Source organism: Brachypodium distachyon, chromosome 4 (assembly GCF_000005505.3).
Source record: "Brachypodium distachyon strain Bd21 chromosome 4, Brachypodium_distachyon_v3.0, whole genome shotgun sequence".
In the NCBI taxonomy this organism is placed as follows: domain Eukaryota; kingdom Viridiplantae; phylum Streptophyta; class Magnoliopsida; order Poales; family Poaceae; genus Brachypodium; species Brachypodium distachyon.
Window position 1 is genome coordinate 33,878,924 of NC_016134.3, and position 26,503 is coordinate 33,905,426.

Here is a 26,503-nt window from a genome sequence, read left to right on the forward strand (position 1 = left end):
TGAACTCAAATTTTAGGGTCCCAAGAAAATCAATGAACTTCAGCAGTAGCCCCTATCTTCTATATGACATCTGGGACCAGTTGTCAATGAGTTGCATTTTCTTTTCTTTTTTTTCTTTCTTCGTTCTTTTTCCTCATCGGGCTGGGGCGAGGTGGGCAGAGGAGGGGTGCGGGCCGGCGATGGTTTTTGCAGACGGACGTTGGAGGTGCAGCGACCCGAGGAGGATGCCGGCGGCGGAGACGGAGCGGCCCGGGGAAGATGCTGGCGGCGCAGGTCGAGCAGCCAGCAGAGGGGAGCAAGCGCGACGGTGAGCTAGAGCGGCGAAGGAGGAGAGGGCGGAGCAAGAGGAGGTGAGGGGTAGTGGGTAGGGTGAGAGGAGGCAGGATGCAGGGAGGCTGCGAGTGGCGGCGTGGTGCGGCCGAATGATGCGGGGCAGCGGAGGGATGCGGGGAGGTGACACGGGACAACGAAGGAGGCGGCCGGCGGCGAGGTGCGGGGCGGCAGGGGCGAGACAGACGACAGAAAGGAGAGAGGAGAGAAGCTGACATGGCATGAGAGGGAAGGGAATAAGGGCCTCCCTGGGGAGTACCAGGAACGAGGGCCGAGACTGGTAATCTAAGAGCATCTCCAAGAGGTTCCCTAAAATGCCCTGTTTCCTAAAATAACTACCACCATTCCCTAAAAAGTCTCAAAAACTGCTCCAACAGGTTCCCTATCTCATTCACAATCCCTAAATTTTTAGGGAACTTCCGTATTTTCTCTCTCCTCTTCCCAATACCTAGGGAACCAACATCCCATTCCCTAAAAACCAAAAAGCTCCCGTGGGAGAATATCTGCCATGGTTCCGTTCGTTATCGCCCGATCCGCCTCCGGCGTCCCGGCCGCACCGCCGCCGTCCGCCGACGGCGGCCATATTTGATCGCGTCTGCGACCTCCCCGCGTCACCATAAGCCTCACCGGCCCAAACCCCCTTCGAATCACGGGCGCCCACGACCCAACCCTGTCCCCGCCGCCGCATGCTGCCGCCGTCGATTCAGTCGATGTGGCCGGCGATTCGGCCGGCGCGGTAGTCCAGTAGCTCCACAATGGTCTCCTAGCCCCCGATGCAGCCTCCCAACGCCGTCGCGTCCCGGGGCCGGCGCCACGGTGAATCGTGGGCGGGCGGAGCGGCCGCAACGGCCACGATGGAGGGCGAGAGCAGAGGCAGCGAGCGAGGCTGGACGCGGCGGCGAGATGCGGAGGGGTGTCGAGCGCGGGGTACGCAAGCGCGAGCATGGCCGCCAGCGCCGTCAAGCAGTGGTAGGTGCGGCCGTGCGGGTCAGCAGAGGAAGAGAGGAGGAAGAAAGAAGAAATTATCTCACTAACTGATGTGTAAAAAAAAATAGAGAACGGAGTTTAGAAAACCTGTTGGAGATGAAGCCAAATTTTTTCTCAACTTCTTCTCTCTCCTGTCCTAAAACAAAATCAATTTTAAGAAACGTGTTGGAGATGCTCTGAAGCCTTGATGAGGCAGACATTTTTTTTTACTGGAAGACGTTTTTTTAACAGGGTCCTTGTTTAGGGAGCCCGCTGTTGAACCTTCCCACATCCCCCGCATCTTCCACCGTTCCGCCGCCGCAGTGCCCGTTCCGGGGAACTTCCGGCCCGGAGCTGTCCGCCGTCGCGAGCCGCATCTATCGGCCACATACACATAGCTACGCACACGCCATGGAGGATACCGAGGCTAAGAACACGACCTTCCCCTCCTCCCTCTTCTCTTTCTCCAACCCCAACGTTTCCTTCGGTTTCGGGTTCGGTGCTGCCTCCGGCCCTCCCCCTCCTCCGCCGCCGCCAGCCCTCGAGGTCCTCCTGTCCGAGGTATTTCTCCTCCAACTTATGTTATTTTTCTCGACTTCTCGGTGCTCTTCTCTTCTCACGGTTCAATATTTTGCTTGAGTTACAGGAATCACCCGTCACGGGTGGCAACTTGGAGCCTGTGGTGGTGGACGACTCCCTATCGATTTACAAGGTGCGGCTTAGAAATGCTTACCTTGTGTTTGCGGAAATGCCTCTGCCGCTCTGGAGTCCAGCGATAACTCTACAGTATACTAGTACTTCAGTTCTTTTGTTTAGCCTACGACTAGATATCTCGGGTTGGTAAAGAGGAAAAGACCGGCAGTAATGTATGCAATTACTTGATCACTTATGCTGCTGAGAATGGCATGATAATCAGTTGATCATAAAGCGTGCAAGCATGGACAATTTTGTCTATTGGCAGCCTGAGAGATTGCTTTGCTTCTGTATAAGCTGCTCAGTTGCACCCCAGTTAAACTGCACTGACTCAAGAATGTTCAATACCACTGCCCAAACACGAAACGTCCATTGTGTGCATATGCGCTTGGTGCTACATGAAAGTGTAGTCTCTTAGGGGTGCAAACTAGAATGAAGATGATAGGGTCAAGACAGAGCACATCAAATAAGTTGTTTCCCCTGTCACATAACAGATAGGAGAGCTTGCAGTAGTTATGACTTGTGCTGCTGTTAATAACTACAGTGTTGCTGGATGTAATATCTCGGTTGTATTTAAACTTAGGTCTCCCCTCTGCAAGTAGACAACAGACAACGACATTTAATAAAGACATCATATTATTTTGTGACTATATTGATTCATCAATAGTCAGGCACCTTTGTTTCTCAGCCACCATACTCTCTTTGATCTTATGGCAGATTTTTCTCATTGAAACTTAAGGTGAATTATATCGGGGAATACAGATTCAATACAAGGAAAATACATGATTGTAATTATAGAGACGATGGAAATATTCCCTAGATCAGTTTTAATTGTTGTAGGTGTTAGTCTTCCTCGTTAGTTGGTTCTGCAATTATGAAAGAACTGCATACAATAATCGTTCGTATTGTAGTTCTTATACACAATATCTTTTTTTATTTGGTTACCTTTTTCTTGTTTACTGGGCTAAGCAAACTGCAAAGCTCTTCCAGGAGGTCAGCAATGGGAGAAGCTTGCAACAAACTCTAATGCTTTACTACCTCATCCCATAACTGTATCTGTTCAAGCATGCCCAGATTGCCAATCTTCGACCGAATAAAGTGATAGGGATCGTGTTTGTTATGACATTAAATATGGAGTGATAAGATTATAGGGAGTTAAAGATAAGATAGACGGCAATACCTTAACACAGAAAGTATGATTTAATTTGATTCTGAGTTATTATGGATATAATTAGTTATTTGAGTAAATATCAAGGAATCTGTATGATAGAAAGATTGGTATCAGGAAACCAAAACTCTTGGAAAAGTAATCACCTAACCACAACCTTTGGGACAATCTGTTGCAGGAAACCCATAATTTCGCAATCTAGCTGCTTAACCGTAGATCTGACCGTTGGGTCCCACACTTTCTAAGTTAATCTCGGTTTTTTGCATGCCCATCCTGATCTGACCGGTTCGAGCCCAGTTCGGGCTCAGCCTGACCATATGACTTCACCCAAACAAACTGCTGGTTGGAGTTAGTCATTTTGCCTCATCTCACCGAGCCCGACAAGGCGAGTCCAGAGTGGTGATGGAGGTGACAGGGACGGTGGCGGCTGCGTGTCCTCGTCAATTTGCGGTGGCATGGATTGGAGCCCGAACCGTCCGGGGATGCAAAAAAAAAAACGTGATTAACTTAGGTGCAAACGCTGACATGTGGGACCCAACGGTCAAATCTTCGGTAAAGTAGGTAGATTGTGAAATTATGGGTTTCCTGCAACAGATTAGCATAGAGGTTGTGGTTAAGTGATAAATTTCCAAGAGTTGTGGTTTTCTGATACCAATCTTCCTATTATAGGGGTTCCTTGATATTTACTTTAATTATTTTGTCAGCCTGCTTACACCGGCTATATAAGTGTTTAAGTGATGTTTCGAGAAATAAACAAAGTTCTTTAGTCTCCCTTTCATCTCAATAAGGTCTCACAACCTTGCCAGGTGGCGACAGCCCTACCTCGCTCCTCGGAGCCGTACCCGAGCAGAGCATCTTCCCATAAGTGTATTTTTATTTGTACGATTAGGTCGCTGCTACGGATTGAATTTATGTTGAATACCCTTAATTCAATTTTTTCCCCAACATGATGTTTGTTGGACATTGAACTATGCTTATAGGAAAAAACAAGAAATTTTTGTATTTTTTATTCGCCAATCATTGTTCAAGCAGGGCTTCATTTTTAGTCTGCTTTTCTGATGCTGCAATGATAAGTGTTGTTGGTTAAATGAAGAAATGATGAGATTATGTTTTTTTCTTGAAAAGCAAGGACAAGCCTCTGCTTCCTCAGATGCACAAAGCCTTAATTTTATTAAAAAGATGTCAAGCATCAAGGCCGACCTATCGGCTTACAGAAAATAAAAAACTGAGACCAACATATGGTCTTGTGACAGCGGACATCTCCAAACTCTGTCACAAACCTGTATTGCACAACTGTTCCGTAATGCTTGCCTGATGCTTCACCAAGGGAATCAAGAAAACAGGAAACCTGATGAAACGTTGAATAAAATGTAATACACCAATCCTCCTACCTTCCCTGTCCCCAACCCCCAAAAGAAAAGCAGAAAAACATATTCCTTTAGCCATCGAATAATTTTCCTGGCCACCCATTAACTCTTTTCTTAGGAATTAAGAGAGAGAAATGACATTGCATACACCCATATTTGTAGCAAATATGTTTTGAAGTCAACTACTTGTATTGCAAAACATTAGGGAACAGTTTTACATATAGGCTTTTCTTATTTATGCACCATATTGCCCATGCCATTCTTAGATCCTTATGCTGATGTAAACTAATCTATTCTCTTTATCTTATTTATTAGGGGAGAGTGAATACCTGCGATGTTTTTGGTGTCAAAAACTCCGATTTAGTCCCAGGAAAATATGAAGGTGAAGACTGAATATTTCTATTATTTTCTGTGTCTTTCTTATTATTTGCCTTTCTGAACCCGAGCATATCCATGGGCCCTAGGTGGGTTGAAGCTGTGGGAAGGTTCATTGGACTTGGTGAAGACGCTAAATGCAGACATCAAAGATGATCGATTGCTTGTAGAAGGCAAACGAGTATTAGAGGTGGGATACTTACTCTAAGATGACATGTCTTGTTAACGTTATATGTACAGATGGAAATTCTTTTAAATCATTAAACCTTGTTTCTGCTGAAATCTCTAGGCCTAGGCTTTCTAGGTGCTCTCTCTCTCTCTCTCATGGACTTTGCTATTATATCTAGCTAACTAGCAAGGTATTTCAAGTCTTGTACCAATTGTTGGTACAAATAGTTGTAAGCTAGGAAAAAACATTGTATACGAATAGCTCCTTACATTATCCATCTTTGTGTTTCTTTAGTTAGGATGTGGACATGGCCTCCCTGGCATCTTTGCAGGTCTGAAGGTATTAACCTGTTCTCCCCTTTTGCATTTTGGAAACCCCCCTCAACTGTATAGTTTCTTTAAAAGCTCGAACTTTCAGGGTGCTGGTCTAGTTCACTTCCAAGATTTCAATGCTGAGGTCCTTAGGTGCCTCACCATACCAAATGTCAAAGTTAATTTGTTCAAGGAACCGTCCCAAGGAACATTTACATCTAGCAGTGTTGGTTTCTATGCTGGTGACTGGAGTGAAATAGATAATTTGCTTCTTAGCGGAGCTACTGTCCAGGATAAATCAACCAACCATCACACCGAAAATGATGGGCATAGTGGCTACGATATCATCCTGATGGCTGAGACTGTTTATGCACTGGATTCACTCCCTAGTCTGTACAGGCTCATCAAGAAGGTCAACATCCGAATTTTCCTTTGATGATTCTTTGTTCCTTTACTCCAATTTGCTCAATACTCATTCTTGCTTTAATTTCTAAAATCTTTTGCAGTGCTTACACTACCCCGGCGGTGTAGTTTACATGGCAGGAAAAAAACATTACTTTGGTGTAGGTGGAGGCACAAGACAGTTTTTACGGTTAGCTGCAGAAGATGGTAAGTTCTGTTTCTTCCATCCAATATTTATTTGTGTATCCCTTTTTTCGTAATAACATTTTATTTTTGCACACTTTGCAATGGAAGGTTGGAGAAAAATCACCAGGGGTCATTTATGCTTCATGTTTTCCTCTCTTGTCATATTTCAAGTTTATAGTGAACTTGTATGCCACGGTACTGTGTAGGGTTCAAGTGTTGCATTATTACTTTGAAGGGAAGCATCAATTACAGGTGTTTCATATTAATTTAATTAGCATCTTGCATGTGGAGGCGAGGATTAAACTACCCATGTTAAATGCATCACATGCCAATACCAGAGTCAGATGCTACTTCTTTGGGTTCATTATGTGGATTTTGTATTGCGGTTGCATGTGTCATGTTGTTCATGCATTGTTTTTACTAGTTATTTGTTTGTCCTTTAGGCACCATGCAATCCGACCTGCTTGCTGAAGTTACTGATGGATCATCCAATGTTAGGGAGGTTTGGAAATTCTCGTTCAAGTAGACTAGCCATTGTGATTGACTGATTGTTTGTACCAAATACAAACTTGTACTGGCCCCATACTGGTAAACTGCGTGTCTTAGTTTAGGTGTTCCTTGTTGTGTTAGCACACTGTTTAGAGTTTCAACATATCTATTTTTGAGCTCTTATTTCAAAGTACTTGCTCGTGGAGTCTTATCTCTGGATTACGATTTTTAAATGTGTCTACCCATTCCCATGAGATATAAATTCTCCATGATGTTCTCTCGTACCATCTCATATCTTTGACAAAAGTAGCACTTTCTTGCCAAAAATGCTTTATTTCTATTGCCCATCATAGCAAAGATTCTTGGTAATTCCAATGGCAGACAGAACTGATCGAGCAGGAATAGCAACTGACAACTCAGCCAAAAGGGGAGGAGCAAGAAACAAAATTGTACTCCTATGCTTTACCTCTTCTTTCCAGATGCCATGATACACACGATGGCTATCCTCCTGGCAACCAGGAATGTTTTCCAGAAAATACTCCAAGTGTACTCCAACAAAATAAGTTGGGAGAGGTGCGAGTGAGGAAGGGACATGGATGTGAAAGGGTTGCTAGGCCCATGTGGCAAGGAATCAAACATTAGGGCAACCTTTGTCCTCTTCTTCATGTTCCAATGTTTCTAATTATCAGCATTGTACCACATTGGGGTCACTCCATGTGCTAGCTACTGTTGTTTGTCATCAGATTATCTGCATCCTCCTTGTAGTGCCTATATCTTCGCCCTGCAGCTTTTCCATTGAGCAGCAAGCAATGATGGGGATGCAGGATGCCGGCATCCGCGTCAGCCAGACTGGCAGCTTCTTCCAGTACCAGAGGCTGGAGCAACGGGATGAAGGGGCAGCACGGCATCCCAGGCGGCGATGGCTGCCGTCTCTGACCGGTAAGGCAGCGGTTTGCTCCTGTTTCTTCACTCTCAGGAAGCTCAAGTGGAGCAGGATCACTTCAGTCCTCCTGTCCAGGAAGGTCCCTGAGCCCTCCTCCAAGATCTGCCATGACACCGATGAGGTCTGTCCGACAATCATCTTCTTGTCGCAATGGGGGCTTCCAGTGCTTCCCTGTCCATCACGGGCCCGGGGTAGCAAAGGGAAGCATGCCCATCTGAAGGGCTTCTGAGAAGCAGAAGCAGGAAGCTTCTCTGCCCATTTGTCAGGTCTCATATATGTTCCTAGTGATATATGCGGGTGCGTGCCTGTGTGGTGTGGTCTGGTAAAATCTGGTGAAGTGCTTTAGCTGACCATGTAGATGAGTTGTGTTCTTGCCCAGATCTGGCCAAAAATGTAGTTCCATGTTAAGTTCTTGCCAGGTGATCAAGCGGCTTGCCAGGTGCTGTTTGAATCTTTCCTTGTGTTCCTGCCCGAAAACCAACTTATCCCGTAAAATTCCTTCCTTCTCATGAGGCTTGAAATGCGTCAATTCTAGTGAATCCTTTTCGTTTAAAGAGGGTCGAAATGAGCGATCATGGCATCGACGAGTCGCTGACGCCTGGGCTGCCCGGCATCAGGACCTTGCAACAGCCCGTTCGATGGGGCGTCAGCCTTGTGCTTAATTTGCTGTTTGGCTTCATTGCCAATTTGCCACGCTCCGATGCTCCTGCTATTGGCCTAGGAGGTCGTACATGGAGGATTGTACGGTGCAGCACTGTCTTCCTTCCTGGGACCATGTGTCTTCACGTTCGCTCGGGGTTTCCTTTCTTTTCTCTTCTTTGTGAGATGATGCACAAACGGGAAGCGCCAGAAGAAAAACATACAAAATCATGTCTCATTCCACTCCGTCATGGTCTGCATCTGCATGGGTCATACTCACTCCGATTCATACTAAAGTGTCTTGAATTCAATTTAGTACTCCATCCGTTTCATAACTCTTGTCTCAAATTTGCTAAAAAATGGATGTATCTATTCCTAGTGGCGGAGCTAGAAACTTCTAAAGACTAGGGCTACAACAAGGTAAACTGAATTGAATTTGAAAGAATAGGGCTATGCCTTGGTAATTTAGAAAAAAAAATACAACTTAATACTATAATTACTAAGTACTAATTGGGTTACACCTAGGGCTATAGCCCCATTTGCCCAAGGTGTATCTCCGCCACTGTCTATTCTTAAAAAGTGTTTAGATACATGTAAGATTTCGACAAGAATTATGGAACGGAGGGAGCACGGTATCATTTTTCGTTGAGAATACTTGGTACTTCTTCTGCATCGGAATATTGGTCATCACGAAGTGTATGGATCGTCTGGTTAATTATAACTACTTGAGGGCCACGCACCGAAATGACTTAAAAGACGCAGATTGTTGGCTCGATCTAGCTAGAAATTAAGAGCATATGACACGGCGATTAACATGAGTAGAGGTGCTTAATTTATCCCTCCAGGGGGCTTGAATGGAGATTTTTGGTCCCAGCTAGACGAGACGAAACGTATGGCCGCAGCAAGCCTGGAAACGGCCGTGTGACCATTAAAGAAACAAGGAAAAACATAGTATGTGACATAACATAGGACTGATGAATTCGATACTAAGGTCAACAAACAAATAAAGAAGGAACGCAACTCTGCCAAGTGCTGCAACAGCTAGCTATGGCTACAAACGATCGACCATAAATCGATCTCTGGGTCTCACATAAATATGTAACCGGCCCCTTATTGCTCCCCTCCGGCCCTCCCCTCGTCAACCTTAGCCTTTCAGATACAAAACGCACACCTCAAGATCCAGCAAGCAAGTAAGAAACCAAATTCAACATGGATCATGAGGAATTGGAGGAGGAGGAGGAGGCCAAGAAGAAGATGAAGAAGAAGAAGATGGGGAGCAAGAGCAAGAAGCATCCAAGGCTCCACGGGCCGTTCCTCCACTTCTCCAAGGCCTTCAAGAAGCTCCAGTACTCAGGCCATGGCCGTTCAAGCGCTGCCAACGGCGACGATGACCCAGACCCATCCGCCCCCGCCGCCATCGCTAGCAGGAGCAGCTCGCTCCTCTCCGCGTGCATGCACCCGCGGACGCTCTCCTTCTCCTCTAGCGGCGGCGGCCGCCAGCGCCAGGTGGCCGTCCACCACCGCGGCGACGAGGACGACGACGACGACGGCGGCGGCTCTCTCGCCGTCAACTTCCGCTCGCTCCGGATTGAGTCAACTACCGCCGTCGTTGGCAACGGCTCTTCGTCGTCGTCGGCGCAGGCGCAGGAGGAGGAGGAGGACTGCGGAGGTGGGCCCGAGAGCGGTGGCAAGGCGGCGGTGGGCGGGGGCGTGGCGGTGGTGACGTTCTCCGTGGCGCCGTACGAGGACTTCCGGCGGTCGATGCGGGAGATGGTGGACGCGAGGCAGCGGGGGGTGCTCGCCGCCGGGGCATCGGTGGACTGGGACTTGATGGAGGAGCTGCTCTTCTGCTACCTCCAGCTCAACGACCGGGCCGTGCACAAGGACATCCTCCGGGCCTTCACCGACACGGTGGCCGCGCTCCGGCGGCGGCGGAGGAAGCCCAGGAAGAGCAGCAGGCGGACACGGGTCAGGGCCGGCCCACAAGCCACGGGAGACGGCGTCGTCCAGGATCAACCGGCGGGCTCGTCGTGACCGATGGATCTTGTACGTACACGTGTAAATTAATTAACTTGGCCGGGGCACGGCGCAGCTCGATCACCGGGCGCCGGCCATGCAATGCTGCCGGCGCCCGGCGAGGGGTTGCACGGAGCACAATTAATTTGGTACCACGCGTTGATTAATGCGTACCTGCGGTTTATTGCGGGTTTGTTTCAGCCTTTCAGGACGTTTTGGGAATTTTGACTCCAGGTCAGGTCGGAATCGATTGATGCATGATCACTACGTTGGTCGATCGCGTGGCTCAAGTAATAACCGGTATAAAGGTGTTAATTTCGTCACGGACTATATTTAGTTTGGACATTTGTCTCTTTATAATGTCAAATATTCTCATGTGACTCTGACGGTATCGAAGAAACCTATTTTTCATATACTCTCTCCGTTTCATATTAAGGTCGAAAAATTACATGTATCTATATGTATTTTAGTATATAGATACGTCTATATTTAGATAAATTTGAGTCATTTAATATGGGACGGATGAAGTGTATTTTTTTAAATTAGTTGAAAACTCAGATGTACATTTCAATATGCGACAACGAAAGTGAGAACTTTTTGTCCAATCCTTGCTGTTTGGAGAGACGAGGCAAAAAGGAGGCAACAATTCATTTCTCGATGAATACCGGCCCCGGTCTCCTCCTTTCCTTTTTTACACCGAATCATCTGAATTTGTTTCCTCTTGTTCATAGAAAAATAGAATCTCCAAAATAAATAGATATTTCTACACTCCAAAGATGCTAGAGTGAGCACGAAGAATGTGCCACAAGCTCTCAAGCATGGACTCATGTCACCTCTATTCCGAGGAGGTGGAATCGATTGATCATTTACTGCTCCAATGAAGTGTTGCAGTATTTCAAGGGAAATCTGGTTCCATACACTTCAGAGTATGGGGAGACATGGCACCATTGACCGACGCCTAATGCAGTGTTGAAAGGATGTAGTTGGCCTTTGCGCGCAATCTGTTTGAAACAAAATACCCGAGCTTTCATGCAAACTCATAGGGAGAGAATGTTACCTCGACGAAAGGACGAACATTCGCTTCTTATAAATTCCGTTCAAGAACATTGCCAACCCGGTAGAATTGGTTACAGATTCAATTCTTCAATAAGCGGAGAGGTGGAAATATGTGGGAATTTTTAGAAAGTGGAGTCTTTTGGCTGTTGTTGTTACTGTGAAATCTCGTAATTCACTTGCTCCTTCTAACGACAAACGTGCTCGCTCGCGTGTTCCTGAAAAAGAAAACTATTTTTCTGTTGATTGGAGCTTTTGAATCAACGACATATCCTTACTTTCAAAAATCAGCCACACATTGCACTCTTCGAACACAAGCAAATATATGGTTGTAACGGAACACTAATAAAAGGCTCTTTGATCCGTTAAAAAAAATATGGATGGAGAAAACATAAGAATTGAATATCATGCTACATGAATTCAAAATATGAATATACAATAAAATCTGTTTGATTGAACTACATAAAAACACCTGAGTACAATAGCTTCCTTGAATGATCGGGTGCTAGCCATAGTTGTGACAGAAATACATGGTATTTTTCATGAGGTATTTTTCTTTAGGATTCCATAAAAACTATCGTATGGTTTGAATCCTGCAAACAAACAAGATGCACATGAAAAAAACCTTAGAAATAGAAAACTCTAAAATTCACATTAAATTTCTTTGAATCAAAGTGCGCTCATACATGTAAACAGGTCTGGATATTTGGTAGGAACCAAAATTTAGTAAACTTCGGTGTTTTCGTAATTTAGGGTAGTGATAAATAGTAACCGAAAATAGTAGCAAAAATTCCAGAAACTTAAATTTTGGTTAATACTGAATTTATAAGTACACACGTAGGACCGCGGCGGAGAGGAGCGAGGGGAGGACAGACGTTCCGCAGGAGCGAGGCGACATCGGTTCCGCAAGGACGTAGTGTAGAGCACCTTTTTGGGCTTCTGGTGTCCAGCATTGGAAGAATTTCAAGGGGCAAAAATAGCAGCAAAAATAGAAACTTAAAATTTAGTTAATACTGAATTTATGAGTACACACGTAAGACTGCAGCGGAGAGGGAGCAAGGGGAGGAGAGACGTTCCGCTGGAGTGAGGCAATAGCGGTTCCACATGGAGGTACTGTAGAGCACATTTTTGGGCTTCTGGTGGCCAGGCCATTGGAAGAAGTTGAACAGTGGCCAGCCCAATGGAAGGAAGGACCGTAGGGAGCCAGTCCAGTGGAAGAAGATGACCTAGGCCCATGAGCGTCACGTGAGCATTCTGAGCTCGGTCACACGTCTAAGTCACCTTATATTTCGGTTATAACCGAGAAAAGCCGAACCGCTCGACTCTATTCGGTTAGTAAGAACTAAACCGAATCAATCTTAATCAATAGAAAAAAACGGAACTTCAATTTGTTCGGTATCAGTTCGGTCTTCGGTGTTCAGTACATTGGTTTTATGCCCACCCCTACGTGCAAATAAACGAATAAATATCATGTTATCCATGGTGTTTGTAACTATGCTGTAAATAATGTATGTTGTTTTGTTCTAAATAGTAGTTGTTTAGACTGGGTTTTGCAGGTCTATCCCTTCAAAATTATAGGTCTATGACTTCTTTGGAGGGAATTAAAAAAACAGAATAGGGAAACCGAAGGATTAAATTTTCACGACATGTTAAATACAATAGGAATTAAAATCATATAAGGCCCCCTTCTTTTCGGTTTCAGCTTCTCCAGAAGCCAGCTTCAGCTGAATTTCTGAGGGAAGTTGCTGCCCAGAGAAGCCACCATGATCCCTTCTTTTTGGCTTCTAGAATGGTAGCTTATTGTACTTTGAGTAGGCAATGTATGTGAAACCCTTGCAGTTCAATTGTTTCATGTTTAATTCAGAATATCATTAAGTTCACCGTTTAACCACATAACTAACCAATAAGATGAATTCAGACCAAAATAAAGTGGTATATTACAGTAGGAGTACAACAATTATGCAAATTTTACTCTATACAATCCAAATTGTTCTAGTCCATGCATTCATAATGGAAAAACCCATCAATAAAGAAGCAGTTGTGATAAGTATCCAAATACTACCACAAGTAGCAATCCTAAACACCACCAAAATAGATCAGAACGCTAAGGATCCCGAACAAGTTGTAGTTAGGTTTATTTGCGCTAATACTCCAGAAAATTCAGCAAATGAACCACAAATTCAGCAAATGAACAAACCTGGTTTGACAGGCCATCACTGCACGCGTGGAGGGGGGCTCGAGAGGAGAGGAGGGGATAGCAGTGGGCGACGCAGGGACGCCGTGTTCGCTGGCGTTCGGGACATAGGGAGGGGTGGCGGCGCAGGGGAGAGGAGGTGGGGCGGGGCGGCCGGAGGTGGGCAGGAGTCGGGGAGGAGGCGGGCCGGCCGGCGGTGGGGAGACGGCGGCGGGGAGGAGGCGGGGCGCGCGGCTGGAGTTGGAGAGGAGGAGGGGCGGCCGGAGGTGGAGAGGAGCTAGTCGGGGCGGCCGGAGGTGGGGAGGAGGTGGGTCGGCCGGCGGTGGGAGGAGGCAGGACGACCGGCGATGGGGAGGCGGGGCAGCCGGAAGGGGAGAGGAGGTGGGACGTGGTGTTTCTTCTCGCGAGACCAGTTTCTCATGGCAGCTACTTTTACATGTGATTTGGGTTGAGTTTCTTGCAGCCGGTGGGGAAAAAATTCCTTTCTTTTGGGCTTCACCTGCCTAGAACCTATAAGCTGGCCTAGATGCCCAAAAGAAGGGGGCCTAAATTACTTGAAAAGAGTTTTGTGATTCTATGCATGAAATTTACATAATTTTGAGATTAGGTGATGCTTATTGAGAGTAAGAGAAGAGAGATATATTGATAAAAAAATGCATTGGAAGTTTTAGTGAATTTCTCGCATGATCAACCTCGTGTTTGATACTTCCAAAATCTGGAGAGAAAAAAATTCCATTAGATGAAGTCTCTTTTATGTATTTTTCTTCCTTAAGATTGAATTTTTTTTTTGTAAAATTCCTATGATCCAAAGAGAGCCTTGGGGCCTCTTGGATTTGCAGGGTTTATAAAACACGGGAATACAAGGTTACAATGACAATGACAATGACATGTATTTTTGAATCTTACATGATTGAGAAACAACTGCATTGATTAGGATAAAGGAAAATAAAGAAATTCTGTCAAGAGGTATGAGTGGGTAGGGAACAAAAATCCTTGGAAATAAAAGACAAAGCAATCCATGAATTTTTCAACGATTTTATTTATGTGAATCAAACGGCCAATAAAGAAATTTTTATGTGCATTTAGATAAATCTCCTTTGAATGAGAATCAAAGCAGTCCTTAAGCCTTAAGCTAGAACTGAATAGGTTTTAAGCTAAACGCCATATTTATTTTGTATTGTAAGGGTAGTTAAATAATTATACATACGTACATCCAATCGCAATCCAAATACTTGAGCCTAATAGAAAAGCCAATGCCGACTGAGACATGCCTCACATGCTGCGGACCCCACCTGTCAGTCCGACCGTGGGGCGCGCGAAGAACGTCACGTGCGCCAAACCCACAACCCCACTCCCCGTGCTCCTTTCCGTCGTCATGTCACTGCCAAGCGGGCCACGGACCCACCCTCCAGCGACACAGCAATAGCGACGTGCCCACCACTGCAATAAAGCCACGGCCCACAGGGGATAAATATAAAATAAATTTGGTGGGAAATGAAAGGAAAACTATAGACGTAAAGCCGCCGCTTCGTGTCGACGCGACGCCCTCCTGACCTCCTCCTCCTCTTCCTTCTCCTTCGCCTCGTCTTCTTGCCCAGAGCTCGCGCGCATCTCGCCTCTCTCTCACTCGCCTAGGGTTCGGGCCACCGATTCGGACCGAATTAGACGGCGGCGCGACGGTGCCTGTTGGATCGGGGGACGTGGTTTGAGGAGAGGGGATGACGGGGAAGAAGCGGAAGGCGGAGGCGGCGCGGCTGGAGGATACGGACCGGGCGATGTACGGGGCGTTTCGGGGAGCCGCGAACTCTCTCTCGCAGCTATACACGCTCGCCATGAGCGGGCAGAGGCTCTCCTTCCAAGCCGGCGAGCGCCACGCCATGGTATGTTCGGCCCCTGCGGTTCCCTGGCTCTGAGGGTGTGGGTTTTCTTTTTCTTTTTTTGCGGGTAACTGAAGGTGTGATTATTGACTGACTTGTCTGACTGATTGATTGATTCGTACGCTGCTGTTGGTGCTTTGGATTTAGTTGGTGGTGGGGAGATTGGATTTTGTTTCGTTGAATTCACCTCTTTATTGTGGTGGAAGTGTTTGGATTTGGGGTGTTTAGACTCAAATTGACGCGGAATTTAGTTCTAGAACCTTTTGTTTTATGAAGAATTGTTCTTTCAATTAGGATCGTTGAGAGGCAAAGGAGGTGCCCCTTTCACTGGAAGGGCGATGAAATTGCTTTCATTTTGGGCAAAAATCGGATGTTTCCGCTTCAAATCTTCCTCGAAAATAATAATCCGCTTCAACTTTCTGTTACGTGTGGGAGTGTGGCACACATTTCTGGGCTTTTATTTGTGACACGAGGACTTCTTCATGCCTTGTCAGTTGACAGTGTGCTTTGACCTCGCTGGATAATATATTTGATGTGCAATAGGTCTGATAATTCATAGGGCACTGTTGTACTGTACAACAATTGTGATTGGAATTGGCCATCTCTTCTTAATGGTGATGGAGGGTATGAGGGGAGACTTTGCTTTTGGGATAGGTTACTTCTGCACTTGTACTAAGGAGTCTTCCTTTTCAGCTTTACTTCATGTTATGTGGAAAGTCGCACCCTAGGGGTAGAATGCAGAATCACGGAAGGCATCTTTGGCATTGGAATTTGCAGTATCTTTAGTTATGGCTCTGTTCAGAACCTTGGATGTGGTTCATCAGCTTATGTTGAATGCTTAGCTGCGTTTTAGTCGTAGTGAATTTCCATAGTACAATAGTTCACCATATAAGTCATCTGGACTTAAATCTGTTCCGGAGCTTGATCTGCTCAACTCATTCCCCAATACAGTTGATTAGCTCATCACATAATTTTGAATTTAACCAATAGCTGTGGTGGCTATTTGGTCTCAAACCCCAGTCATGGCTGGTGGTGGCATGTCGCGAGGTGATGAGGAATGAGTAAAGTTTGGAGGGTAATAAAAGATTAGAATTACTAGACTTGATTATCTCGTCACATGACTTCTTTCTTATGTGGGAGAGATGTCCTAAAATCCTCTTCTAAAGCAATCAATCTAGATTGTTTTCTTAATGAAACTTGGTCATCGGGTATAGGGTGGAATCGCCCCTCCTTTACGAAGTTACGATTGGCCGCATATTCTTGTCGATGAACAAACTCCTAAGAAAATCAATGAAACCCGTTCTCTATCAAACTCACAAACACATTTCTATCTCAACAAACTTTATTTCCTATTTAAACTATGACATTGTTAATCTCCTTCATGACTGCAATTTAGAAGTAGTCCCTAATTTAAACTATGACAATGGCTTAAAGTGCTGGGGTAATATAATTTCTTTCTGTTCATGTCAAAGCACAGGGATTTTGTTATTCTTATTTAGGACCCAAAGTACTAACATATTCTCAGTTCTAAGTCATCATATTTGGTTTGTTCTCCAATCCTACCTGCTCCGACATGTACCTTTCTTGCCACGAGCTGTGCACTGCCACAATCATTCTAGACTGAGTACTTCCCCAGTATTGCACCAGTTAATCCTACGAATGCTTGGAATTCACCAGGAATTGTACCTACAAGCAAGCTGCTGTATGAGAATTCACCAGGAATTGTACCGCTGCTGCCACATACAATTTCTTTTGTAGAATAGCAGAAATTTATTCCTGGGATTGTACATATCTGCTTCGTTCTTCTCTCCCCTTCTCCACTAATGTTTTCATTCTCTGTTTCACCGGTGCAGGAAAAGCTGTATGAATGGATCTTGAGGCACCATGAAAACGGCTTGAGGCTGACAGTTGCTGATATAGCCTCGCACATCCAGGTTTGTACTAATCTCTTCTTTATCCTGTGCTAAATTTTGAAACGGGGTTATTCATATTTAAAACATTGACTGCAAGAAGTGTGAACTGCTAGTTCATGCACTGTGTTGATCCTGAATGGTTTTGCCATCGATCTGCCATTTCATGCACTTTGTTGATCCTGAATGCTATTCCATCTTGATTTTTAGTGAACAATGATGTATAATCCTTGCACACTTAATACTGATCATATGCAGTATGCACTGATTTCCCTCTTCACTGATTTATAACTTTAGCCATGGCCCCCTAACATGCAGTTACACCACTTCTTATCCTTCTGCACCTTTCTAGCCCAAGACTGATAATTTATATTTACAATCTGTATGTATGTCTAGCATGGGATTCAGCACGGAGGCGACAATCCATCAGCTTCTCCAAGATCACAGTATGCGAGCCAAAACATGCAAGCTAATGTCCATATGCCCAACACAAGCAACCAGCAACCATCTCCGAGCTTATTTGCGCTAGGAAACCCAGGGTTGACGCAGTCCAAGAACTCAGCGGTCTTCTCAAATGCATTATCCAGCCCTGTCCGCCGGAGCCTGCAACCATACCATCTAGAGCAGGGTGGGGATGCAGGGTACTTTGCAAACGGCTTAAACCGCGAATCGAATCCCACAGCTTCAAATGATTCATCCATGGACATGCACTCGGACAGCCCAGCTCATGACTCCTCCTAAGCATTCTGCTGCACGGAACTGGAAGAACAGCACATCCAGTGAAAGCAGAAATTGGTTGCGTGATGCCTGTCGCCTCTCCTCACCGGTCAAGTAGGACTATTCAATTTAACCCCCTCTCCCTAGCCTGTTATGCTCAAGCATGTCTTATGTTGTCACTACTGCTTACAGCCTGTTGCTTTGGTCAAAGATACTGTAACCTTCTGGCCACAAAAAAAAAAGAAACTGCAACCTTCATGCATCTGTGTTCTGGGTAAAATTGTAAAATTAAATTGTAATACTCGGTTTATCTGTGCATATTACCGTCAGTATGTGGTGAAGTGGTAGGTAGCAAAAAAAAATACTGAAATGGAAACTGTATTGTTACCTCTCCTACACAGCTACACTGATCGTCGAGCCCCTTTGGCTGTTTGCTACTCACTCTGTTTCATAATTCTTGTCTCAAATTTGCTCAAATTTGCTAAAAATGAATGTACCTATTTTTAAAAGACGTCTAGATACATGTAATATTTAGACAAGAATTATGAAACGTAATATTTAGACAAGAATTATGAAACGGAGGTAGTACCAGTTTTGACTTTTGATGTAGCCTCTATGTTAAGTAAAAATGCATTTGGCATGAGGTAAACCGTAGGCGTAGGTAGAGAAGAGAAGCATTGAACTGAACCGACAGTGTTGTTCCCTCTCTACACGTGATGTGTCCACCGTTAGTAAAATTGCTGCGTTGCAGCCAGCTACGATTTGTTGAACACCGTGCTCTGCAACCTAGCTTCTCCGATCCTACAGGATTTGCCACTGAAAACGATCGGCACTGTTGGCTGTTGCCGGTAGTACGATTTTTCTTCGGGGTCATTTGTCAAAGCTGGATTACAAGACCTGGATGAACGTTGCGTGGGTACAGGGAGAAAAATAAATACCACTCCCTTCGATCCGTATTATCGAAATATTACATATATCTAAACGTTTTTTAGATATATATACATCCATATTTGTGCAACTTTGATAAAATTAATATGGATCGAAGGGTGTAATGTTTATCCACTTTAGGGCCCGTTCGGTTAGCCCCTGTCCGTTTGCAGCAATCCCTCCAGGAATTGAGAGGGATTTTGAAGAAATTGAACTGAATTTTCATCTTTCCCCTATCAATCCCTACCGGGAACGGTAGAACCGAATTGTCCCTAGGTGGGGTTTGAAGGGGATCGACCAGGAATCAAGAAAAATTAACATATAATTCCGCAGCACTTTTACAGTACCACAAATTAATTTAAGCCGTTAATTTCTTCTAATCTAACGGACAGATTTTATCTGCACTCCAAGGTAACAACTGGGGAGTACCATCGATCAATACTTGGGAGTACCATCGTCTGTGGGGTAAAATCATAATTGCGAAGTCAATTAATAGGGGATAACCGGATAAGTGATGGATGGACGGACTTAACGCAGTTAATTATGGCGGCCGGTATTGAGGCGACGAGATTTGCTTCCGGTATCTGGAAATTTAGTTCAAGGAGTAGCACGCCAGCCGGCCGCCGGCCGAGCCCGCCGTCAGCCGAAGCCACTGATTGCAAACTTGCTCGGTCCTGTACTCCCTTACATGGAGCATGGAGCTCGATCATGGAGGCGGCGGCGTGCAGTTCATTGTCGATTAGAGGCGCTCGTGAAAGTTCAAATCACCCCAGGCGAAAGGTCTAAACTACCCTAACAGATGAACGGACAGTTTGATTGGTACTCCTTACCCTTTCTAAGAGTACCAAGGTACCGTAAAAATTCTCTTCCGCTAATCCCCGTTGATCGATCCCCGGCGGGGTGGGATGAAACGAACTGGACGTTAGAGGTGAGTGCAGCGTCTTGGCTCCCAAGGAGTCTGGAGGGAGGGAGTGCAGTGCTCCTGGAATGAATAGTCGAATAAAAAGAAGAAACTTAAAAATTGTCATCATTCTAAATTTCTGTATGTATATAGTACTCGCAGGATATTTATGTGCTTTGTATGCCTGTCAATTTCATGGGAAAATGAACATTTTGTGTCGGTATAAGAAGAAAGCAAATTTAATGCTTAAAACACCAAATTATAATGCCCCAGATTTGTGGTTTTACAGAGGACTCAAATCTTATCTTTTCCAATGAAATTTACACGCAGTATCAAAGGCATGTATACATTTGTATGTGTGAATTTTGAGTTCTTTTGACAATGGGAATATTGTTTTTTCACCGTGGAGCACAACACATGATCCTATCGTCCCACTCGTACGAACAACAATCTTCCTCGTCTTACGATCCACCCTCCTACTCCGTCCTTAACTAGCTAGCTGTGTCCCCCGTCCACGACAAGCGCCATTACCCCGTTGCCTCGCCGTCCAATTGCCCTCACCCAACCGTCTGTCCTGCCGGCGCCCCTGGCCGGGCAGGGGGAGGGTGAAGGGGAAGGGGCTTAACGTAGATCACCGCAGGAAAGACCGAAAGAGCGAGGGAAAAGAACGCACAAAACAAAACAGAAGCATGACAAGCGATGGCCATTGATTCATTACCCATGTACTGATTGCAGCCAGCTATATATATACCGACGAGATTCCAGAAGAAAGCTCGTACAGTCAGTGCATCTAGCTAGCATTGAAGGCGCGGGCCGGGGTCGCCCGCCAGCGATTGATCGATATGCGCGTCCATACTGTGCACGGCGAGTGCTCTCTGCTGTGGACGACCGAGTTAAGCTAGCAGTGAATTGACCACCACCGGCCGGCCGGACGACTGGACGAGACACATAAGCCATGTTATAGCTCCGTGTGTCGTCCATGTCAGCCATCAATTCGAGCGCGCGAGTTACTTACACCTTCGTGGCATCCATGAATTGCGTTGCATCGATCCTAGACTGTTCACGGTCCATCTACTAGCTAGCCGTTCATTGCAGGAAATCTAACTGCTATCGCTGTTGATGCGCGGTACGTACGGGCACAGGACCAACGCCTGTTCATGAATGGATCGATGCAGATACTCTGTATTCGATCTGGAAGGTGTAGCACAAAGTACATTATATGCCTCCATCGACTTAGGTAGATCATCAGTTCTGGGCCGAATTCATTAACATCAACGTTTGATTTAATTTATTCATCGGCAGCTGATGGATATCGATTGAGACGCTAGCTCACAGCTGCTGCGGCTGCGGCTGTGGCTGCTGCTGTTGGTGTTGCTTGCGCGGGGTCGGCACGGGCAAGGCCATGGGGTAGCGGTGCGCGCAGGCGTTCCATGGGTTGTCGGCGTCGGGCCCGGCGTCGCGGAGCGCGCGCCAGACGGCGCTGCAGGCCTTGAATCCCGTCCCGAAGGCGAGCATCCAGACGCGGTCGCCGGCGCGGACGCGGCGCTTGGCCTCGAAGTAGGCCAGCTCGTAGAACACGAGGCTGCTGGAGGTGTTGCCGAACCGGTGCAGCGTGGCGCGCGCCGGCTCCACCACGGCCGGGCCGAACCCCATCAGCTTCGCCACCGTGTCGATCACCGCCTTGCCGCCAGAGTGGATGCACATATGCTCGAAGGCCCGCTGGAAGTCCGGCACCACCGCCGCCGCCGCCTTCGGGTTCCCGCCGCTGTACGCCCACGCCACGCGGTACACGTACCTGCATTGCACGCACGCCCCCAAAGGGCCAGATACACATCATTACATGCCGTCCCGGCGATAATCGATCATGCCATTACTACATTAGATTGTCACAGCGGCCAAAATGTTTGTACTGAGGAACAATTTATGTTTCTGATTGCATTGCACCGTACTGCTGCATAGTGAGCAATGACCATTTATTGGATGCTAGCTAGTGTACTCGCGTTCCGTTAAAGTTTTGACTCCTGCTCCTTGATCTGAAGATGCATGTGGTTGCAATCGTGCTCCTATATACTATATGCTTGTGCAATACTAGTGGTACTACCACCACCACCACAGAAAACCTGAATATTACGTAACTACTCGCTCTGATTCTAAATTCTTAACTCAAATTTGATCAAATATGGATGTATTTATTTTTAAAAAACGTCTAGATACATGTAATATTTCGACAACAATTTAGGATCGAAGGAAGCAGGAATTTAAATTTGAATCAGTGCTGACAGGGCGTAAAGTTGCATATAGAACTGTTCGAACAACCTATAAGTTTGACCATCTGCAATTTGGTCAACTTGAGAATAATGACTTGGAAATAGGAAATCCGTAATTTAATCTCCTTAACTAAATGACTTGGAGACTAGGGTATCTCTAATTAGAGTTTCATAGCTTTTTTTCGCATTATTTTATTTAAGCCAGATCGAGAGGTCATATTTTACAACAAAAAAAACTTCTAAACAAAGAGCATATGCTCTAGCTAGAGAGTGCGTAGATTTTGTTCCAAGGCCGGTAGAAATTAATACTAGTAGTACTACTCATGCAGGGGCTAGCATTACTGTGCTTAGCTGAAAAGCAGTTTATCCAGCTGCAGTGTTGCAGCGACAGCAGAGTCGCAGTAAATTTTCACTGGCGCCTGAAGAAATCTTTTGGACGGTGCAGCGCGGTGTAGCCGTAAATGTGCGCGCAGGCAGGAGGACTGAAGCATATTGATCTCTCATCTCTCTCGACACAATTAATTTCTTACTGCCCTCTGCCCAAGTGCCCTACGTGTATGATGCGTATACGGCATAGATCGTACGGTTACCTGAGCAGCTCGGAGACCGGGAGCACGTAGGGCGCGAGCGTGGCGATGTGCTGCCTGAGCCCGGCGCCGGCCACGCGCACGAGGTCCTTGGTGAGCGCCACGCCCACGCCGCCGTCCTCGTCCTCCATCTGCACGGCCGCGTTGTAGGCCGCGTCGTCGGCGCCGTGGTGCGTCCTCAGCGTGCGCAGCAGCTCGTACTTGGCGTCGCCCCGGCGCGCGGCCACGTCGGTCACGAGCGCGGCCGCGCTGCCCACGCGGAAGATGCAGTTGGTCACCAGCATGTGCTTGTTGTTGCCAAAGTACCAGTTGAGGCTCGTGTTCTCCGTCACCACCACCAGCGCGTACCCGGGCGTTCCCCGCACCCGGAGCGCGCGCGCCGCCATGTCGATGCCGACCGTGCCCGCGCTGCACCCCATGCCGGCGAGGCTGTAGGACTTGACCCCGGGGTCCATCCTGAACCGGCGCACGATCATGGACGCCAGGGACGGGGCAGGGGAGTACATGGAGCAGGCGACGACGAGCACGCCGATGTCCCGCGGGGACACGTCGGATTTCGCCAGGAGCTGGGACACCACGGCGAAGAGCCCTTCCTCGGCCTCCTGGATCGCGAACGCCAGCGTCTTCTCGAACTTGCCCGAGAAGATGAAGGGCGGCGCGAAGGTCTCCATCCCGAGCCCTGACTTGCGGAAGATGAGCCGCATGAAGTCGGCTGTCTCGTCCGTGTAGCGGCCGGAGCGGAGCCCGAAGTACTCGCACACCTCCATGTTGCACTGACGGTCTGGGTCCGGGAGGTGGCAGCTGTAGTTGAGCAGGTACACCGGCCGCGGCCTCCGTAGCAGGACGCGGAGGACGGTGACGAGGAACGCGAGCGCGGAGGCGACGAGCGGCGCCAGGATCGGGAGCGGGAGGGAGCCGAGCGACGACGTCACGGCCGCGGCCATGGACGAGAACATGTCTGCAGTCGGCTTCTTCGCCTTGGCGCTCCGAGAGCTGGAAGCGTGGCGTGGCGTGGTAGGGATGAGGAAGGGACTGTGTGCTTACACCGGATGGGAATGAAAACAGCTCCTTGTATTTATAGGCATCCGGAGCCAGTCCTAACCTGTAGGCTGTAGGGGCCAACCGGCCAAAGACCATAGCGTGACAAGTCCTTCATTTTTGTATGCGGGAAATAGCATCACAGGTCCATCCATATATGCATTTGCACAATTCATTAAGACCGATTTGATTCAAAGGAGATTGGTACAATTCATTAACAACATTTGCGTTGATTATTACTTGGAGAACATTAGTTCCACCTATTATAAGATTTTTTTTTTTATAAAAATGCTACTGCAATCGTGCATTTTCTTCTGCGGTCTTTTTAATCCGGTGAATCAAGAAGACTCACGTAGATATATATCAAGAACACAAGTCGAGCGAAATCCAATCGATTGCTGGTTTGGGAGGGCGCCACGTACTGGCGATGAAAACCGAGCCAACCTCGGTCATGACGGACGATGACGGTGTCCATGCGTCGTTACCTTGTCGAAGACATGTTCTTGTAGTTCCCACCCTCTCGCTTAGGCTGCTTCGGGGGAGACCCCCGATTTGGGCCTCCCCGGATCAAACTATGGCGATGCCATTTCACCCTCCTCAGGTCATCGTCTAGGAGTAGGAGCTGTCTGGCAGGGTCAGGAGGTGGAGTGACATGGCAACTTTTGCGTCGACGACAGCGGGTCTCAGCAGTGTGGTGCAGTGGGGTCCCTTGGCGGATGTGTGCAGGGCGGTGGCGTTGTCTGGCATCGTTGTGACATCGATTGGCAGTCTTGGCAAGGTATATGCTTTGATCTATCCTAAAGATGGATGAGAGGAAGACGGGGACGGATGATTCTGAAGGCATGTGGTGTGCGCTGAGGTTTTGTTGGACCGATTGTGCCCTGGTGCGGCTTGTGGTTTTGGATGATGTGCATTGGTTTGTGATCAGGGCATGCGGCCCTGATCATGGTCACTACCTTCATTAAGCTTGTAGGTGTTGCGACAGTTGTTGTTACAAAGGTGGTTCAGGATTGATCTTTGTAATTGTTTCATTAGGTTTGTTGAATAATATAACAAAAATGTCGTTGTGTGCATCATTTTGATGTAGAGACCAAGGATTCATCATCTTTTTCGGAAAAAATGTGAATGAATATGTGCGACTCACGGAACCTCTCGTATGAATTTGACAACGGTGGCATAAGATTTTCTCACATAGACGGAGAGCTCCTATAGGTATTTAGGAAGACAACAAATATACTACTCCAAACCCAAATGCACTCTCTTTGATATCTGTAGCTAAATCATGGCTTCTTAACTTCTTTACTGGTTGTGGCTCCTGTAACAGTCCTGTTGCAGCGTTGTGGCTCTGGCCGGTGTTTCCACAATACGGGTATTTGCATGCCATTTTGTTTGGCGAGATGTTTTTACATATATATCCTTGTAGTATGTCTCGTGTACTTGAAGTCTTTGAGAACTTCTGTAATAATCACATGATTGTTTTCTTATAGAATAATCACATGAGCTTGTTTGAACCTTAAGTTAATGCAAAGAACGGAAGGATTATTGTTCAAAAAAAAGCGGGAGGATTCTAGAAGGAAAATATTTACTCCTGCTTTTTGGAGGCCGACCATTATGTAGAGCGTCGTAGTCACATGCATATCTTGATTGTTTCTTCCATGATATGTTCATCACCAAGTGCATGGTGTTCGTGCATCACATGGGAGTGGGTCAACGTGGCGAGTGGTGATAGATTCGGTTCCCTAGGTATGGCTTGCGGTACATTGGTACCATGCATAATAGGAGTACTACGTATACTGTAATTAAGAAGACTTTTATGTGAGTCTTGACCTTGGATAGACGATCTTCATGCTGCCGCACACGCGCCAGCACATTCGTGTTGGTTTTGGGTAAATAACGAGAGCATCTTCTCCATTGATCTGTTATTTGGAGATTGTTGATGTACAAAAAATATACAATGGGCGATATAATCCTTTTAGATTACAGGGACGCAGTTCACATGCCACACCAACACATGCATTGTTCACATTGTCACTACGTGACAACTTCTCCAATAAGTCCTTGTGACCCGCGCTTTAGGCCATCCACGCCGTAAGTGATGCCTTAGTTCACCACCTCACTGCAAATTACTAGCATTATTGATGCTAGTTTTGATATTCCGCTGACGCAGGCAGTTGGCACACTTCGCTTCCTTCAGCGATGAACCCACCATGCGGAAACCCTCCTGCGCGCGCCACTGGCACGCCAATTCTCACATCTCCCTTGTTATCTTTCTCCTCAACCCCAAACATCGCAGATCTTGGAACAATCAACCAAGGAATCAACGACAGCAGCTCCTCCGAGACTCCTTGTCACGAAGACTTGAGCTGGCGCATATCTCTTCCCTTAATGGACAACAAATTTTAGAACTCTCAACTCAAAATCGTATACGTTTAGTCCTTCAATTGGCAAAGCCGGATAATTTTAGTCCCTGAATTGGCAAAGCCAGATAATCGTATACGGTTTTGACTCCACATGCCTCAATTTTTCCTAAGAATTTTCCACGTCGGATGCCACTAAACATCGTTGAGCGACCAAATATATACAATTAGAAGTTCACGGATCATTTATACGAGGAACCTAATGCCATCGAGGTACCCAACGTGGAAAATTCGTGGAAAACCGCTCAACGTGGAGTCAAAACCATTCAAAATCCCGGCAAGGACCAAAAGTATTCAGTTTTGTCGATCGAGCGACCAAAAATATACGACTTCGAATGGAGAGACCATTTATAGACTTTGTTATTAATATTGAGACAAAAATATACCTTTTCTTTTTGTTAATTGTACACACTGGATGCATGAACATGCAGCCATCTTGAAACTTCTTGGTATAATGGCAGAGAAAGAGAGAGCGCTAGCTAATTAGGCCCATCAATACCTGGCCCATCCATACCTTTAAAAAGGACCATAATTATTGACATCAATGTACCAAAGACCAAA

The 26,503-nt window shown here is 46.5% G+C and overlaps 4 protein-coding genes and 1 long non-coding RNA gene across 7 annotated transcripts; 3 read left to right on the plus strand and 2 right to left on the minus strand.

Moving 5' to 3' along the window:
• The first annotated feature begins 1,385 nt into the window (after window positions 1-1,385).
• Window positions 1,386-7,166, plus strand: LOC100831590 (histidine protein methyltransferase 1 homolog). 3 transcript variants are annotated; one of them, XM_024455070.1, is made up of 8 exons: window positions 1,386-1,857; window positions 1,943-2,008; window positions 4,840-4,906; window positions 4,989-5,089; window positions 5,363-5,407; window positions 5,486-5,791; window positions 5,886-5,988; window positions 6,838-7,166. In XM_024455070.1, exons 1-8 carry the CDS (start codon window positions 1,708-1,710, stop codon window positions 6,942-6,944), a joined length of 945 nt encoding a protein of 314 aa, XP_024310838.1. In that variant the 5' UTR covers window positions 1,386-1,707; the 3' UTR covers window positions 6,945-7,166. The 3 variants fall into 3 exon arrangements, with proteins under 3 accessions (XP_024310838.1, XP_014758858.1, XP_003578016.1); XM_014903372.2 differs by lacking the exon at window positions 6,838-7,166 and adding an exon at window positions 6,076-6,397; XM_003577968.4 differs by lacking the exon at window positions 6,838-7,166 and adding an exon at window positions 6,411-6,733 and having other exon boundaries at window positions 1,398-1,857.
• Window positions 7,167-8,886: 1,720 nt separating this feature from the next.
• On the plus strand, window positions 8,887-10,407 carry LOC104585086 (transcription repressor OFP12). The gene is made up of 2 exons (XM_010241041.3): window positions 8,887-10,084; window positions 10,256-10,407. The coding sequence occupies exon 1, from the start codon at window positions 9,248-9,250 to the stop codon at window positions 10,070-10,072; it is 825 nt and encodes a 274-aa protein (XP_010239343.2). The 5' UTR covers window positions 8,887-9,247; the 3' UTR covers window positions 10,073-10,084; window positions 10,256-10,407.
• A 1,065-nt stretch (window positions 10,408-11,472) lies between these two features.
• LOC106866870 lies at window positions 11,473-13,760 on the minus strand. The gene is made up of 2 exons (XR_001407960.2): window positions 13,305-13,760; window positions 11,473-11,700 (listed from the first exon to the last, which is right to left on the minus strand). It is a non-coding gene; the product is annotated as an uncharacterized LOC106866870 (long non-coding RNA).
• Window positions 13,761-14,799: 1,039 nt separating this feature from the next.
• Window positions 14,800-18,222, plus strand: LOC104584661. Its single transcript, XM_010239781.3, has 3 exons — window positions 14,800-15,181; window positions 17,032-17,112; window positions 17,485-18,222. The coding sequence occupies exons 1-3, from the start codon at window positions 15,020-15,022 to the stop codon at window positions 17,827-17,829; spliced, it is 588 nt and encodes a 195-aa protein (XP_010238083.1). The 5' UTR covers window positions 14,800-15,019; the 3' UTR covers window positions 17,830-18,222.
• A 2,569-nt stretch (window positions 18,223-20,791) lies between these two features.
• Window positions 20,792-23,612, minus strand: LOC100845622 (3-ketoacyl-CoA synthase 17). Its single transcript, XM_010241042.3, has 2 exons — window positions 22,491-23,612; window positions 20,792-21,428 (listed from the first exon to the last, which is right to left on the minus strand). The coding sequence occupies exons 1-2, from the start codon at window positions 23,441-23,443 to the stop codon at window positions 20,963-20,965; spliced, it is 1,419 nt and encodes a 472-aa protein (XP_010239344.1). The 5' UTR covers window positions 23,444-23,612; the 3' UTR covers window positions 20,792-20,962.
• Between the last annotated feature and the right edge of the window lie 2,891 nt (window positions 23,613-26,503).